The sequence below is a fragment of the Zonotrichia albicollis genome, chromosome Z (genome assembly GCF_047830755.1).
Source record: "Zonotrichia albicollis isolate bZonAlb1 chromosome Z, bZonAlb1.hap1, whole genome shotgun sequence".
Classification (NCBI taxonomy): domain Eukaryota; kingdom Metazoa; phylum Chordata; class Aves; order Passeriformes; family Passerellidae; genus Zonotrichia; species Zonotrichia albicollis.
Genome location: NC_133860.1, coordinates 7,032,875 through 7,049,956, shown reverse-complemented (window position 1 = coordinate 7,049,956; position 17,082 = coordinate 7,032,875). Strand labels below are relative to the sequence as shown.

Genomic DNA, 17,082 nt, shown 5'->3' with positions numbered 1-17,082 from the left:
CACGGGGCACCCCTACCCGGGGACACGAGGGGACAGGGACCACCCTGCCCGGGGACACAAGGGACACGGGCCACCCCTACCCGGGGACACGAGGGGACAGGGACCACCCTGCCTGGGGACACAAGGGACACGGGCCACCCTGCCCGGGGACACAAGGGGACAGGGGCCACCCTGCCCGGGGACACGAGGGGACAGGGGCCACCCCTGCCCGGGGACACAAGGGACACGGGCCACCCCTACCCGGGGACACGAGGGGACAGGGACCACCCCTGCCCGGGGACACAAGGGACACAGGCCACCCCTACCCGGGGACACGAGGGGACAGGGACCACCCCTGCCCGGGGACACAAGGGACACAGGCCACCCCTACCCGGGGACACGAGGGGACAGGGACCACCCCTGCCCGGGGACACAAGGGACACAGGCCACCCCTACCCGGGGACACGAGGGGACAGGGACCACCCCTACCCGGGGACACGAGGGGACAGGGACCACCCTGCCCGGGGACACGAGGGACACGGGCCACCCCTGCCCAGGGACACGAGGGGACAGGGACCATCCCTGCCCGGGGACACGAGGGGACAGGGAGCACCCTGCCCGGGGACACAAGGGACACGGGCCAGCCATCCCTGCCCGGGGACACGAGGGGACAGGGACCACCCTGCCCGGGGACACAAGGGACACGGGCCATCCCTGCCCGGGGACACGAGGGGACAGGGACCACCCTGCCCGGGGACACGAGGGGACAGGGACCACCCTACCTGGGGACACGAGGGGACAGGGGCCACCCTGCATAGGGCCCCAGGGGTCACTGCTGGTGGCACCTGCAGGACTGGTGCAAGCCCAGCTCCTGCCCTGCTCCAAGGACTCTCTCAGCCATTACACGGCAAAGCTGGCACTGAGTCCCTGCTGCGAGGCCAACAGGCTTCATTAAAACACAAACTAATTAAAAAGAGCCGTGAGAAACAAGAGTTAATTGATCGCAGCCGTGTAACAGTACCGATGGTCATTCTCTGAAAAAAGCAGTAACAAGACTCAGGCTACTTTAGGCTTTGCAAAAGCTAAAAATTACCTAAAAAGTTACCTACAAATCCAGACCTCTTTTCCCACCAGCCCCATTGACTGTTGCCAGAAGGGGAGGAAGAGCTGCGTTCTCACAGCCCTGAGCCCAAGCAGTGAGAGAACAATCCAAGCCCTGGTGCAGGGCAGCCCCAGTGGAGCAGTCCCAGCCTGGGCTCACCCACCTCTGTCAGCGTGTAGGCCTCCTCTGCCGTGCACTCGGCCTTGGCCGTGGGGTTGCTCAGGGCAAATATGATGGGCCGCTCGTTGATGGAAGCCATGGCTCTGATCACGTCCGGGGTGAAGAGACGGCCTGCCCCAGCCACGCCTGGGCAAAGGGGAACACACAGAGCCACACAGTCATGGACAGCCAGCCCTCAGCCTCCCCCAGGCACAGCTCCTGTGGCACTGCAGATGGAGCCAGGCACGGCTCCTGCCTGGCTGGCACCCACATTTCCACACCAACATCTCCTACTTCACCCTATTTTTTGGTATTGATGACTACAAGGAACACGGTCCTGGATAAACAAGAGGGAATTCCAGGTGCTCTGTGGATGATTCATCCCTGCTGGGTGTTAGCTGTGCAATGCACACCTGGCACCGTGTGCTCCTGACCCCAGCCAAACCCAGAGGTAACAAACACACAGCTAGGATGTATTTGTGCACTGCCTAAAAACCCTCTCCTTTTCCAAATACATCCCGTGCCAGGGAAACTGCAGTCACAGCAGGAAACACCTGCAATCCTCTCTGCAGATAGCCACAGCTGTAAATACCCACGGCTGCCAGTGACCCCAGAGGTGCTGGTGATCTGCAGCATGGAACTGCTGCTTCCAGCTGTGCTGCTGGCACAGCCTGACCACAGCGGGGACTGCAGAGGGTCAGAAAATACCCACACAACTCCAGTCAGGGAACTCCACAACGTAGGAAACACGATGGTTGTGGCTGCTCTCTGTCACTAAGGACACAAAGCTCAGAAGGAGCACCACAGCCCAGGCTATGTTCAAGTAGAAAATTAACCTCACATTTCCATGCTTTTTACATCAGCAGAAATGCAGCTGGCTGTCACCAAGCTGCCCAGAACCCTGATGACAAATTAAAGGCAGTAAAAAGCCAGATGACAGAAAACTAAGCTCACTCACCGATGATAGCTGAAGGCCGAAGAACATTCACTGCCTCTACAAATGTCTTTGGTATGTCTATGTCCTGTGGAGCCCTGTGGGCAAACGGCTCCTGGTGGGGATCCGCCTTCTGCTCCCGGCCCTGCAGGAGAGCAGAGGTTCCCCCATGAGGGGAAGGCAAGGCAGGGCTCACCCGTGCTGGGCATCCCACGCGTGCTGCAGCCCTACCTGGACCAGCAGGCCGTGCTTGTCAAACATCCACACTCTCCTGGAGGCCTCCTCGTGGGAAACACCCCTTTCCATCATGGCCATCACAATGAGGTTGGCGATTCCCAGGGCGGCCTGGCGGTGAGAGGACTCGTGTTGGTGACAGGGCACAGGAGAGGTCAGCCATGAGAGCCCACAGAGCCCCTTGGGGAGCGTGCTCTGAGACACAGCTGTGTGGGGCAGCCCCCTGGCACTCCTGCAGGCACAGCTCTCCCAGGGCTGTGAGCTGTGCCAGCCCAGCCTGGCAGGGACAGGCTGGCTCAGCCCTCCTGCCACCCAACCAAGCTGTGCTGGGTGCCCCGTGCTCCCAGCCTGGCTCCTGTCCCCTCCCTGGCAGGAGAAATGAGGCAGAGCAGGCCAATTACTGCTCCCAGATGGAGAACTTCTCAGATAATTAAGTCATTTTGTCAGCACCACAGGAGCGATTGCGCTGATGCACCGAGAAGCACAGGGCTGCTCCTGCTCACTGGTGCCTGCTGCAAACTGAATCAATCACCTTGCTGAGGAGAACTCCCTGTACTTCCCTCCGGTGCTATAAAAATCAACAAGATGGTCTCACTACACCATGATTTTATGGTGAGCTTCCCTTCAAATACACACAAATGCATGGTGCTTTCTTCAAGGCCGTGCAGCGAAATGAAGAATGTGAGTTCCCTGCAAATGTTAAACACCTTTCATACACCACTCACATATTCTGTTTAGGCAGAGTCCTTTCTGCTAATGCATTTCAGTCGGCCTTATATGAAAAGCTCTGCAACGGAGTTCAGAGAAGGCAAAACCCCACGATGAGAAAATACACATTTTAAATGTCTCTTGCTGCTCTGGGCCCTTAAAGAGGACTCACCTCTCCCGCTCCAAGGAACAGCACTTTCTGGTCTGTGAGTGGTTTCCCAGTGGCTCTCTGGGCTGCCAGCAGTCCTGCCAAGGCCACTGAGGCTGTCCCTGTGAGAGCAGAGCAAACCTGAGGGCAGCTGAGCACACCTCCATGGCAGGCTGTGTCTCTGGGAAGAGTTCCTGCAGGGATGCTCAGGAACACAAACAAAAGGGTGTACCTTGGATGTCGTCGTTGAAGGTGCAGTACTTCTCCCTGTACTTCCTCAGGAACCGGAAAGCATTGTGGTTTCCAAAGTCCTCAAACTGGATGAGCGTGTTCTGGCCGTACCTGCAGGGCGGATGGCAAACACCCCAGCACTGCACAGAGGCAGGGGAGAGCAGCAGCAGGGCCTGCGCTCTGCCATGCCTGATCTGTGCAGCAGGCTGGCTGTCCTCAGGAGAGGCCCAGCAGCGCTGTCCCTGCCCCTGTGCCCCGCACAGATAACCCAGGCAGCGTGCAGGGACAGACAGACAGCAGGGACAGACACACAGCCGGCCCAGCCTCTACTCTGTGCCCTACCTGTCCGTGATGGCCTCCATGAACTCGTCGATCAGGTCATCGTAGACCTGCGAGCGGTCCCTCTTCTGGTAGAGCCCCATGTAGAAGGGATCCTTCAGCAGGGTCTGCAGGAGCAAGGCAGGGATGGAGCAGGTGAGCCCCTGCCCAGGGCACACAGCCCTACAGCAGTGTCCTGAGACTGTGGCTGCCACTCGGTGCTGCTGATGGCTGCAGCAATACTGTCAGCAACAAACTGCTTCAATACATCTAATTCCCATTCCCAGCTTCTTAAAAGTCAGCTCAAAACTGACTGCCTGTTTTGCAGCACTCCAATTACTTCCAGACGCACCCCTTCCATGGGCAAATCAATGGGCACTTTTAAATCGCTGTACAGTGAACTCCAAACCTTTTACCCTTTGCATAAAATATTTGGGTTTATCTTAAATAACAGAGCTCAAAAAAAAGAGAAAAACCCTAGAATCCTAGAACTCCCTTTGCTAGGAACTCTTCCACTGCACCCTTTTCTCCAGGCAGGGTTGGGCTGTGCTTGCCCCAACCCTGGCGTTCTCCTCCCTTTTTGGGGGCATTCCTTTTGAGCATATTCCTCAGTTACAGTATGGAACGGTTTTTTTTTTTTCAAAATCCCCATTTTTATAGAGGTAACTCACTGTGTTATCAGTCCCAACGTCGATGCACACAGGCAGGCATTTATCTGGGTGTATCCCTGCACAGGCTGTGTACAAACACAGCTTTCCCACTGGAATCCCCATCCCATACACCCCCAGGTCTCCAAGACCCAATATTCTTTCTCCATCAGTGACCACAACAGCCTGATGGAAAAACAAACAAAAAAACAAAAAAGCAGGTCAAATCATACACAAACACTGAAATTTATGAAGGTTAGATCAATAGCAGCTGTGTTTTTTCCCCAAAAAAAATGAAAATTGAGGTAAGTTTGCACAGTCAAACAAAGAATAGATCATGAGGAATATTCTCCTCAACCCATAAACCTCACATTTAGGGTGAAACATTGATCTTCAAGACGTGCATTACCTTAATGAGCTGCATTCTGCCAGCATCACTAAAGAGCCAGAATGCATTACTTAATATTTATGTTTCCATCAGATACTAGTAAATCTCAAAAGACTCAGCTGAGATGGAATAACAATTAGAAACTAAATCACACCATGACCGTACCTTCACGTCGTTCTCTGGCCAGTTGTTCACGATTGACCTTATGTGGCCTCTGTCTGATATGGAAATAAATAATCCCCTGAAAGAAAAAAAAAAAAACCACAAATCAGAAATTAGAAATTTCACCTTGCTTTTGTAAAACTAAATACCAAACAGGACAATTTAAAATTCAAAGTTTTACAGCTGCTGAATTAAATTGCTCGAAGGACAATATCTGTTCCTGTCCTGGGGCAGGGACCTGAGGAAGCACCTGAACCAGCCCTGCTGTGCAGGGGCCTAAGGAACCACCTGAACCAGCCCTGCTGTGCAGGGGCATCTGAATCAACCCTGCTGTGCAGAGCTGAGGGTGATGTCCATAAAGCCCTTTCAATCCACACTCCTTTCCAGAGGTCCTGTCCTCACACAGAGCCTGATAGCTGAGGAGATAACCCCTGGACTCACAGAGCTGTGTGACCCTTGGAAGAGCTAAAAATGGGGCTGAAGCCCTGCACTTGGAGTATTTACATGACCCATCTCCACGCCTGCTTCCAAACATTCTGTTTCTCAATATACACCCTGTCCTGAGATGGATTTCACCAAACTTTTCCTGCCCTGACGTGGCACGAGCTGCAGCAGGACGAACATGACAGGAACCACTTCCAAACCTCGGGTGAGAGCAGGAGGAAAGGCCAAAAGCAGTGTGTGTGCCCTTACTTGGGTCTCCTGAAGATGTGCCCGTACTGGGAGCAGGCCAGCCCCACGGTGGGCGTGTACACGATGGGCATCAGCCGCTCGATGTCGTCCTGCAGCACCCTGTAGAAGAGCTTCTCGTTCCTCTCCTGGATGCCCATGATGTAGATGTACCTGCAATCAACCAAAAAACACCCCTGGTTGTGTTCCTTTCCCTCAGGAAAGGCCCTGTCCCTGAGTCACCATGGGAAGCTGGGAAGAGAGCAGCGGTGAGATGGAGAGGCTGGATGGATGGATGGACACACTGGGAACAATGACAAATGTCACCACAGACAGCCCCAGGGATTTACTGCATTTCCTGCAGGGAGTCTCAGCACCCTTGTACACAAAATTACAGTGAAATTAATTTTCCCTCCAGAAGATGGGAATCCCAGCACCAACACACACGTGCAGCAAACTGAGCCGCACCACAAGGCTCATTCTGAAGGACTTACGTGGGGGTGTAAATTAAATCTGAATTTCTGCAAGTTTACCCACCAATCTGCTGTGCATCTACCCATACCCTGTCCTGCTGACTCAACAACATGAGGATAATGAATTTGCAATCTGCCTCAGGCCACAGCAGCTGGGCACTCGGCCAATACACATGACAGGACTGCTTTCTTTGGACCAGCAAGTGGCATGCTGTGGGTTTAAGAGCCATCTCTCAGTTCTGATGAGAACAAAAGAGCTTTGATGTGGTCCAGCGAGCCCCAAGCCATCCCAGCTCTCCTCCTGCCTGTGGGAGACTGTATTTTCACAGGCAGAGATACACAAAGATTATGTGAAAACAGTAACGGGATGCTAAAAACATGGCATCCGAAAAATAAAACACAGCTAAATCCTCTGCAGTTCATCAGACCAGTGTATTAAGTAATAAAATATATTAAAAAATACACATTATGAGACTTAAAACTGTACTCTGGTAGTTCCCTTTTAGCAGTAACTACTGTGTATGTTAAACACTGTTTTTGGTATCCCAAACGCTCAGTTTACCTTCATTATCACACGTTTTTACAGGCGGGGCTGAATGCCACCTGCTGTGCTCCAACCACCTTACACATCACAGAAATACGTGTGACTGCAGGCAGGTTTGCAGCTTTGTTACTGATTTTCACACGCCTCTCTTTTGCTGCTTTATGAACATGGAATATTAAAAAAAAAAAAATAAAATAAAAAAAGCTTCCCAACCTCATCTGGCTGTGGGATGAAAGCAGTTCTGTGCGGCCAAGTGAAAGCAGCACCCAAGAACTGAAACCCCAGCGGAGGCACTGGTAATAACCAAAGTTTCCCATTTTTGACAGTATTTTCCCCATTTCCATCTCATTCCCAGCCCCGGTATCCCAGCGCTTACTTCTCCAGGGGGTCGGTCATTTTGGCCAGGTTCTTGTGGAAGCGCAGGGCCTGGATGTCCTGTGTCTCTATCTTGGGAGGCAGGAGGCCCTGCAGGCCCAGCATCTGCCGCTCGTGCAGCGTGAAGGCCATGCCCTGCAACGAGAGAGACGAGCACAGCCATCATTCATTGCTGTTTGTCCCTCCTGGGCTCTCCTCGCCTTCGGGGCCTAAATGAGCCTTGCTTGGTCGTATCCTATGCAAGCTGTTCCAGCTCCAGAGCTCAGTCCCCAAGGGGACTGGGTGCCAGAAGCCAGCTCGCTCTCAGACCAAGGCCGCAGGTCAGCCCCTAGCAAGCAGGGAATATTCAGCTCTTAGTGATCAGGCAGCTCTTGTGATTTCAGCTTTGCTTGCTAGGTAGCTTTCCCTTGGCCTAAGGCTCCAGCAGACGGTAGAGAGAGGAGAAGCAGAAGACACTGGCTGTTCCACGAGTATGGCTTTATTGGAGGGTCCGTGAAGGGTCTCAGCTCTTCTTCTTCCGAGTCAGCAGGGGTACAGTGTGCTACTTTTATACCCTTGGCCTGGATCCAGTCCTGACCAATGGCAAAGGTGTTAGGGTGACCATAAGTGACCAATAGTAGGGTTTAACACCGCTGCCACATCTGACTGCCCAGCACAGAGGCATTGTTGCAAACAGGTTACAAGTGAAATAACAGCTGCTTTTGTAATTGTTCCATTGTCACCCAGGCCGGTCCCTACAGTCACACACAGTACCTGCAGCTCAGATTTTTATCTCAATTGCTCCATTTGCTGCTTTCTTCAGTAGCACAGCCTGATGCCCAAGTTACTGGATTGCCCTAATGCTCCTATTAAGATCACAGTCCAACCCAAATACTTCATTTTCACTTAGGGATGGATCTAACCCACTTGTCTACTACCACTGGTAGCAAATTAGAAGAGTTCACCTACAAAAACCTCCCCCTCTTCTCCTTTTGGGAGAGTGGGCAGAGTTTAAATTTATTGCTATTGCTATTTAAATACTAATTTGAACCATTTCTCCTTCAGATTCTAACTGCCAAGCTAAAAAAAAAAATAAAAAGCTTTCTAAAGTTTGCCTTATGCCCTGTAATTACACTGCAAATTCCTGCTGCCCTCAGAAAGGTCAGAGAATCAGATGATCCTTGTGGAGGGGACCCACAAAGATCATCCGTGTTCAGCTCCTCAACCGACAAGGAATAAAAATCTGTACTTTTCCATTGACAGTAAAGGGTCAATTCAGATTGGAATACAAATATTTTCATGTCTGCTTGTGTGAGAACAGGCTCCTCACAGATATGTGTAGAATCATAACCATTAACAAAAATTTCTAAAAAGAGTCCAGTTGTAGTGTAATTCATCATACCTGAATGGTTTCTAAACACAACTCCTTAGAGAAAAAAAATCCTAATTATTATTTTTACATTATTTTTCTCTTTCCTGTTTAGGTTATATTTAATATTGGTTGTTTTGACTACATTGACTAAAGCAATCCACCTGCTTTCCTGTACTGATTCTACACTATGCTCTACAGTAATAAAATACCTGAAGAGCTAGAAAGCAAGAAAAAACAACACAAAACCCAAAACCTTCAATGCTTTGCCCTCTTGCAGAAAACTCCAAGTATTTAACCGTAAAATGAATCTGTTTTTCTCTGTATTTATTTTCATCTGTATTTATTTTCTCTGTATTTATTTTTCTCTGTATTTATTTTCAACCTTTCACACAATAGACTTGACACTAAATACTGATTTCAATTTAACCCTTCACTACTAGGCCAGTAGAGCTTTTCTACAAGTAGTCAGGAGTCATTTGCAAACCACTGTTTTCTTTCCCAGTCTAACTGCTATTCTTCAGTATTCTTCCAATACTAAATACAAATACATTTCAGATGACAGTTCATTCTTCAAGTTTTTAACACTGCTGCTTGGTTTTTTGATTTCTAATTTTGATTTCTAATTTTTCTTTTTTTTTGGGGGGGTGTAAGAGTCCCACTTCAGCCACTTCAGCGGTATTTTTTTCCAAACATTGATCTGAATAACCCAACATTTCCACGAAGAACACAAGCATGTAAACAGAGAGAAACTGACACGAGACAAGAACCCACAGAATCAGGGCGCCACAGAGGTTTTTCCTGTGTTGCAAAACATTAGTTCCACTTCTGCATCCCTCACAAGAAATACGAATTCTCTGCGAGCAGAAATGCAAGCTCCACACAAACTCCTCTCAGCTATCTTCCCTTTTCCTCGACAGCCCTGGCTTGCTGCCATCAGCAGTTTGATGCCTTTAAAAGCAGTTAAATGCCCCCAAAAGCAGCCCTTTCCCACACAAACTGCTGGCAGTGCCGGTGCCTCAGGCCCAAGGCCTGCACTGCCCCAAGGCCGAGCAGGGCTGGCAAACATTTGCAGGACGTTGGCTTTTACTCCAGACAGCACAGAAACACAAACGGTGCCAAAACATTTACAGTGCTTAGAGGAAGAGGAGAGGAAGAGGAAGGGAAGAAGAAGTTCAGTCTCTGGCCAGCAAGGCCACGGGGGTTTGGGCCTGGACAAGGCCAGGGCCCTCAGTGCCGCACTGACATCTCACGGTGAGCCCACAGAAACACCTCACTACCAAACCTACATCCTCCCCTGCAGAAAGCCTCAGCTCCTGCAAAACCACAACCCCCAAAGCTGTAATCTCTGCCATTACCATGACACCCAAATGTGGCTTTTCCCACTTCCCTGCAGAGGGGAACCTGTGTCCTCACAACACCTGGGCCCCCAATAACGCCCGGGAGCCCCGAGCTCAGCTCCAAGCAGAACAGAGACCCATCTTTATTCAGTTTATTCTCACTCTTTCCTGTCTGCAGGGAATCTAGCTGTGCAATGTCTCTGGAGTTACAATAACATCAAACAGGATGAATTTTTAAGTGACACTAAGTACTTTCAGCTGTTGATTTACATGACAATTACATCTTACCATGCTGAAAGAGGCTTTAATTTCTGCCTAGGCCTAAATCAGGAATCAGAATTACATCAGCCCTCACACAGAAAATCAGCCCTTGCTCCAACTGCAACAGAACAAGCTTAGTCCAGAGCAGTGAGATAAAACCCCTGAGTCCTGCTAACACTTGCAGTATCTTCATCCATGACCATGAGCTTGTTTGGAATTTGGATTTGGATGTGGATTGGGATTGCCCTGCAGTATCTCCCAGGATGGAGGTGCAGTACCACACACCCAGCAAACTTCCAGCCAGACCCAGAAGATCAGGGGGCACACCAGACTCAAAATATCAGGGGGCACAAAATATCAATATCAATATACCAATATATCAATATATCAATATATCAAACAATATCAAAATATCAGCCAGACCCAGGGGATCAAGGGCATGGGGGATCAGGGGGCACAGCCAGAGCCAGAAGATCAGGGGGCACAGCCAGAGCCAGGGATCAGGGGCACAGCCAGACCCAGAAGATCAGGGGGCACAGCCAGAGCCAGGGATCAGGGGCACAGCCAGAGCCAGAAGATCAGGGGGCACAGCCAGACACAGGGATCAGGGGGCACAGCCAGACACAGGGATCAGGGGCACAGCCAGAGCCAGGGATCAGGGGCACAGCCAGAGCCAGAAGATCAGGGGGCACAGGGGATCAGGGGGCACACCAGACCCAGGGATCAGGGGCACAGCCCAGGGGATCAGGGGAACAGCCCGACCCCGGGGATCAGAAGGTACATCCAGCCCAGGGATATGAGGGAGATCTCTCAGCCCACACAGCCAGCACGGGTTGCTCAAAGGCACACAGGAACGCACACCTAAGGCCCCAGCTCACCCAGCTTTCCCCGGGATTAAGAGCTTAAGCACTCCCACCGTCTGGGTGTTAGCAGCAGGATCACAGTTTGCAGGCTGGCGTCCTCTCCCCAGGTGCTGTGCGCTGACTTTCACTGCCATCAGCCTCCTTAATCCCCCTCTCAGCTCAGGACAAGCAGGGGTCGTCCCCAGGCCAGCACAGACGAAGCAGGGAGCGCGTCCTGGCGGGAGCCAAACACTCCTCAAAGCCCACAGATTAATTAATTAACACTCCGCGGACAAATTCACTGCCACAAAAACAACCTTCTGCTGGGAGGGGCAGTGAAAAATGCTACTGGAGTTAGAAACGTTGATGCTATTTTAGTTAAGACAAGCTCATGCTGAGCCACCATGAACTTCAATCCACAAAACTCTGGCACTGGGACTTTGCAGCAACTGGGCTCCATCACACAAAGCCCCTGCTGCTATAAATACCAGCACACACAAATGCGAGCTGCGTGCCTTGCCGGCAGCAGCCTGGATGCTGCAAGCAGGATTTTTATAGCACCACTGAGTAAGGAATTCTGAGGGGTTTCCAAGCAGAGAAGTAGTAGTGGTGCTAAGTCTTCCCCGCCTGCAGTCTTGCAGCCACATCTATCAAGAGTGCACTTTTTAACCAACCATAAATGCCCTCATACACAGCAAAACCCCGTCCAGGGATCCTGACAAAGATGTACATACAGTTTATATCCAAACACGCCACTGCTTGGAAAATTAGTTACTCATGAGATTTAAAAAATGCTTTCCTTGTAACTCCTAGCAATTGTTAGAACAGATTCAGCAGGGAGCCCAGCCTTTGAAGCAGCATCATAAACATCTTCAAAACAAAGTAGATTTTATGTTGGATTGTGGACTGCTTCCCTTGACTTTGCTCCCTTGGGCTAAACACAAAGTTCACTATTGCACAAGATGCCTTCAGTGGAAATTAATAAAGTCCATTCATAAAGTTCATTATATAAGAAGCAAAGGTGTCTTTGCTATCTCTAGCAGAGAATAAAAGTTTATGAGAACAGAAAATTTCTCCTGATTTCTTTCCTCCTTCATTTTAAACTGGATTCTCTCCCTTTGTTCTCCCAGAGCAGCAATCTGTACCCTGGAGGGTGCACTGGCACAGCAGGGCAATGCACAGTGACACAGCCCGGATCCCATGGGATATCCTGGCACAGGTGCCACCAGGCAATGCACAGTGACACAGCACAGATCCCATGGCATTGCCTGGCACAGGTGCCACCAGGCAATGCACAGTGACACAGCACAGATCCCATGGGATATCCTGGCACAGGTGCCACCAGGCAATGCACAGTGACACAGCCTGGCTCCCATGGCATCTCCAAGCCTTTTCACACTCCCAGGCAAAGATGGCCTGCTCTCCTCAGGGGCACTGATCCCACAGTGGTGTCACACCCGCAGGCAGTGCCCTTCCTCCATCCCCCGGCCCAGCACAACACCTGGGCCAAGGTAAATGAGGCTGGCTACCCTCCCACCACCTTTGGCACCTGGTTACAGATTAAACAGCTCCGTGTGCCCGGGTGGAACTCCTTCTGAAAGCACACAGATCTCGGGGAAGCTGATAAAACCTGCAGGTGCCAGCTCCATCCCAGAGCCCCTCCGTGTCCAAACCCCCTGGGCAGGACACAGACCTGCAGTGGGACTTTTGGGCTGGGGGTGTGTGTGCTCAGTTTCTGTCATTTGCCTGCCTTCTGGGGTCTTTGCTCCTGACTGATCACAAACTGACAGCAATGCACTGACATCACCATCTGCATTCCCTCCCCACATCCTGTTTGTGCTGGCTCCCCCAGGAAGGCACAGGGGCACTGCGTATTCCATGCCCTGGCTGTTCAACACAGCTGGCTAAGCCTAAATCTAAAATGTTTTAAAATAAATTAAACGTGTCAAACCGGCATGGTGAGAAAGGGCAGTGCAAGGGAGCATCTGCTTTTACATCTTCAAGCTCATACAATCCTTTCTTTACACTCTCTTGTGCTCTCCCTTTTATTTTGTCAAAATAGCTTTGACTTTGGTTGGGTTTTTTATTTTTATTTTTTATTCTGAATCGGAAATGTACTGTTGGAGTATTTCCTACAAGTCAGTGAGGTGATGTTTACAAGTCTGCCAAAAAATCGTCTCTGTATGCAAAGGTAAATTTATCACAGTTTCTGGAAGTATTCTGGAAGCCATGCATGAAAATAAATTGGGCTGAAAAAGCTGTGAATGAACACAGATGAAACTGTGAGCAAAATATAATATCTAAAAAGATGTCCACCTGCATGAAAGATAGACACTGGTAAAATTCCTCAAGATCAGTCTGGAATTATTAACCTGCCACCAGTGAATGCTTCTTTAACATTTATCACGTATTTCCATGCACATACCTACTGCCATTCCAGGCGGACACACGCACACAAATATGTGCATATATAAATCCTAAAGGTACCTGCTGAAGCCAGAATTGTGAGAGGCACTGTGGGTGCAGGAGGAGGTTTTGGACACCGAATTTTTTTTTGGACACCATCAGGAATGTCCCCATGGAAAGGGAGGTCAGGAACTGGAACTGCCCAGGGAGATGCTGGAGTGCCCATCCCTGGAGGTGTGCAAGGAGGGCCTGGACGTGGCACTGAGTGCTCTGGGCTGGGTGACAAGGTGGGCATCGGGTGACAAGCTGGACTTGATGGCTGGGAGGGCTTTTCCAACCCCAGGGATTCTGTGATAACCTAACAATCCTGAGGAAAAGTCACGGAAAACTGGGTAATGGGACCCACAGTACAAAATACCATCACCCTTCTTCACCAAAATAACCAAGTGAAGTACAGGAAGTGTCGCCAACTATGCAGTGACAAATTTTCTGCAAGGCACAGAAAACAAACACGCAGATAACATTACAGGTCATGCATTTCCAGTGGAGACAGGAACACTCTGACGGCACTCCACGTGGCACAGCATGGAAGAACAAGCCCTGCCCCATCTGCAGCCCTGCACCGTATCACTAATGATTTAATTGCCAGCACTAAACCATGGAGACTGTCCTCACAGTGCTCCAAGCAAGCTGGAAATGCTGCCTGGGCACAGCAGGGACGCCCAGCAAACTGAACGTGCTGAGGACAATTAACTGCACTGGAAACCCTGTGGGGAGCAGCACAGGGCTCTGATGGAGGAGCGTGCCACCGCAGCTGCTGGCATCTGCTCACTGCCCCTTTGAGCCATCCTGACAATGAGCACCTCCAATCTGCCCTTCAAACAGCAAAACACAAACCAGCTGGGGTGGCTGTGTCCACCTGCCACACACAGCTCAGGGTGGGCAAGGGAGGAAACACACAGAGATCAACAAACAGGTAAGGATGGGCAAGAAAGGAAACACACACAGAGCTCAACACACAGCTCAGGGTGGGCAAGAAAGGAAACACACAGAGATCAACAAACAGGTAAGGATGGGCAAGAAAGGAAACACACACAGAGCTCAACACACAGCTCAGGGTGGGCAAGAAAGGAAACACACAGAGATCAACAAACAGGTAAGGATGGGCAAGAAAGGAAACACACACAGCCCAACAAACAGGTAAGGATGGGCAAGAAAGGAAACACACAGAGCCCAACAAACAGCTCAGGGAGGGCAAGAAAGGAAACACACAGAGATCAACAAACAGGTACAGATGGGCAAGAAAGGAAACACACAGAGATCAACAAACAGGTAAGGATGGGCAAGAAAGGAAACACACACAGGTAAGGGAGGGCAAGAAAGGAAACACACACAGCCCAACACACAGGTAAGGGTGGGCAAGAAAGGAAACACACAGAGATCAACAAACAGGTACAGATGGGCAAGAAAGGAAACACACACAGAGCCCAACACACAGCCCAACACACAGCTCAGGGAGGGCAAGAAAGGAAACACACAGAGATCAACAAACAGGTAAGGATGGGCAAGAAAGGAAACACACACAGCCCAACAAACAGGTAAGGATGGGCAAGAAAAGAAACGCACACAGCTCCACACAGAGTTAAGGGTGAGCAAGAAAGGAAACACACACAGCCCAACACACAGCCCAACACACAGCTCAACACACAACTCAGAGGGGGCAAGAAAGAAAAAACAATTGTAAGAGAAAAACCTGCTCCAGTGGCAAAGAGCAACAGATAAGTTTGCACAAGGGTGAGGGCTGGTTCCTGCCCCTGATGCTGTCCTTCTGCAGCTCTTGTTTTAGGGACACGTGCCTTAGGGGAGGCCAAACGCTCTGCAGGGCTGATAGAGGATGTAAAAATTAAATCTAATCAAGTAAAACATGATAACCTCAACAAGCTGACAGCAAGAAATAACACCCTTTATCTGTTTCTGTACATAGATAATATACATATCTATCTATACACAAGTGAGGCACAAGGGGTAAAGTACTCGGTGTGTTTAATAAATCATTTCTATCTTTGCTGAATATCCAAAATGCATTTCCATACAGATACTGCATCCAGCAGTATCACTCAGTGAGCTTTCTGATCCATTCCAACAGGCGTCAGCAGGAAGGACAGGCTGACACAGCAGAGACAAACTAATGCAGAATGGGGTTCCCTCTCACCCGTGTAACTCCTTGGAGGCATTAAAATATTCACAAAATCAATTGCCATTAACCAGAAGCTCCCTACTCCCTTCTACTCCTCAAAAAAAACTGCATTGTGCTCAGTCCAGCTGAGAATTCCAGGGTTAAGAAAATGGAAGGATATTACCACTAGAAAAACAGTAAGAAATGACCTATTGTTCTTGTTTCAGAATACTATTGCATAATCAGCATTTGGAAAAGTTCACAGGGGTTGAAGTAATTTCCATGGCCATGTCAAAGTCTCCAGAGCTCAGAAAGTCTCAAGACAATCTGATCTTGACAAATCACACCAATCTACTCTTTTCTCTTTCCCTGACACAGCAATCTCAACCTCAGTTTTGCAGTCAGCCAGTCTCTACCTCCCACAGCTCTCTGTCCCTCTCTAGGCAGCCTGGATTCATGCAGGATTGAGGCACCTTGCACTCTGCTGTGCAGAAAGAGAAGGGTACAATAACCCAGCTCTGCTCAGGAAATGCCCTGAGCAGAGACAGGACAAATGTCAGATTCGGGCATCCTTGCCACCTTTACTGACCACTTCAGACTCCTTGGACCAACCACCTCACCTGATTTCTTACCAGTTTTAATTTTCACATTAACGGCTGCAAGATTCCTGAAGACCACTACAACTCCAGTGGAAAGAGAAAAAAGAGTTTGAGGATAGACTTGTGCAAACAGGAACAGTTTTGTGAAGGGAATAAAATGCTGCTTTCTTAGAAGTCTGCCTCAAAGCATGAATTAACATGACACCTGTACCTCCCAGCCAGCTCCCACCAAGGTTTATTTTTAGATGCTCTTTCAGACTGTGCAGAGGGATATTTCCTAGGTGACATGGCTGAGGGATATTTCCTAGGTGACATGGCTGACCCCAGCTCTCAGTGCCCAGAAAAGGGCCAGGGCTAGGACAGAGAGGCTAATGCTTCCTACAGATGGTGAATTCAGAGTTAACTCTTGCACACTCTCAGGTCAGACCCTCCTCTCCCTGCCAAAGCTCTCCCTGGGCTCAGCAGCCCCCTGAGTGCCCAGGGCAGCCCTGGCAGTGAGGACAGAGCCAGGCTGGCAGGGGCAGGAGCTGCTGCCCGCCTCGCCGCCATGCCATGCCCTGGCTGTGCCAGAGCACAGGGGGCACAGGACCATCAGCAGGCACAGGTGAGACAGACAGACAGACAGACAGACAGGACACGGACCCACCTTGTTGGTGCGCGGGTTGAGCATGAGCGGCTTGCCCTTCTCCTTGGTGTGCAGGCTGCGCCGCGCCATCGCGCAGGGCGCCGCGGCCACGCGCAGTCGGGACAGCATCCTCCTCCTCCTCCTCCTCCTGCGGAGCACCTGCACAGGCAAGGGCAGCGCTGAGGCACCCACAGAGCCAGCAGAGCCCCCCACACACCCACCCACGGCGGGCAAAGGCAGCACTGAGGCACCCACAGAGCCCCCACACACCCACAGCAGCACTGAGGCACCCACAGAGCCAGCAGAGCCCCCCACACACCCACAGAGCCCCCACACACCCACAGCAGCACTGGGGCACCCACAGAGCCCCCACACACCCACAGCAGCACTGAGGCACCCACAGAGCCCCCACAC

General features: G+C 50.7%; 1 protein-coding gene across 1 annotated transcript in view; it reads right to left on the bottom strand.

Annotated features, from left to right (window-relative positions):
• ME2 (malic enzyme 2) overlaps positions 1 to 17,082 on the bottom strand; it is a 41,915-nt gene that overhangs the window by 14,016 nt on the left and 10,817 nt on the right. Inside the window, exons 2-12 of the mRNA XM_074532500.1 lie at positions 16,690 to 16,827; positions 7,073 to 7,206; positions 5,704 to 5,853; positions 5,014 to 5,089; positions 4,485 to 4,646; positions 3,838 to 3,941; positions 3,497 to 3,606; positions 3,289 to 3,386; positions 2,406 to 2,519; positions 2,199 to 2,319; positions 1,245 to 1,387 (exon numbers count right to left, since the gene is read on the bottom strand). Of these exons, the coding sequence (XP_074388601.1) occupies positions 1,245 to 1,387; positions 2,199 to 2,319; positions 2,406 to 2,519; positions 3,289 to 3,386; positions 3,497 to 3,606; positions 3,838 to 3,941; positions 4,485 to 4,646; positions 5,014 to 5,089; positions 5,704 to 5,853; positions 7,073 to 7,206; positions 16,690 to 16,797 (1,320 nt within the window). The 5' untranslated portion in view covers positions 16,798 to 16,827. The remainder of the gene's footprint in view (positions 1 to 1,244; positions 1,388 to 2,198; positions 2,320 to 2,405; positions 2,520 to 3,288; positions 3,387 to 3,496; positions 3,607 to 3,837; positions 3,942 to 4,484; positions 4,647 to 5,013; positions 5,090 to 5,703; positions 5,854 to 7,072; positions 7,207 to 16,689; positions 16,828 to 17,082) is intronic.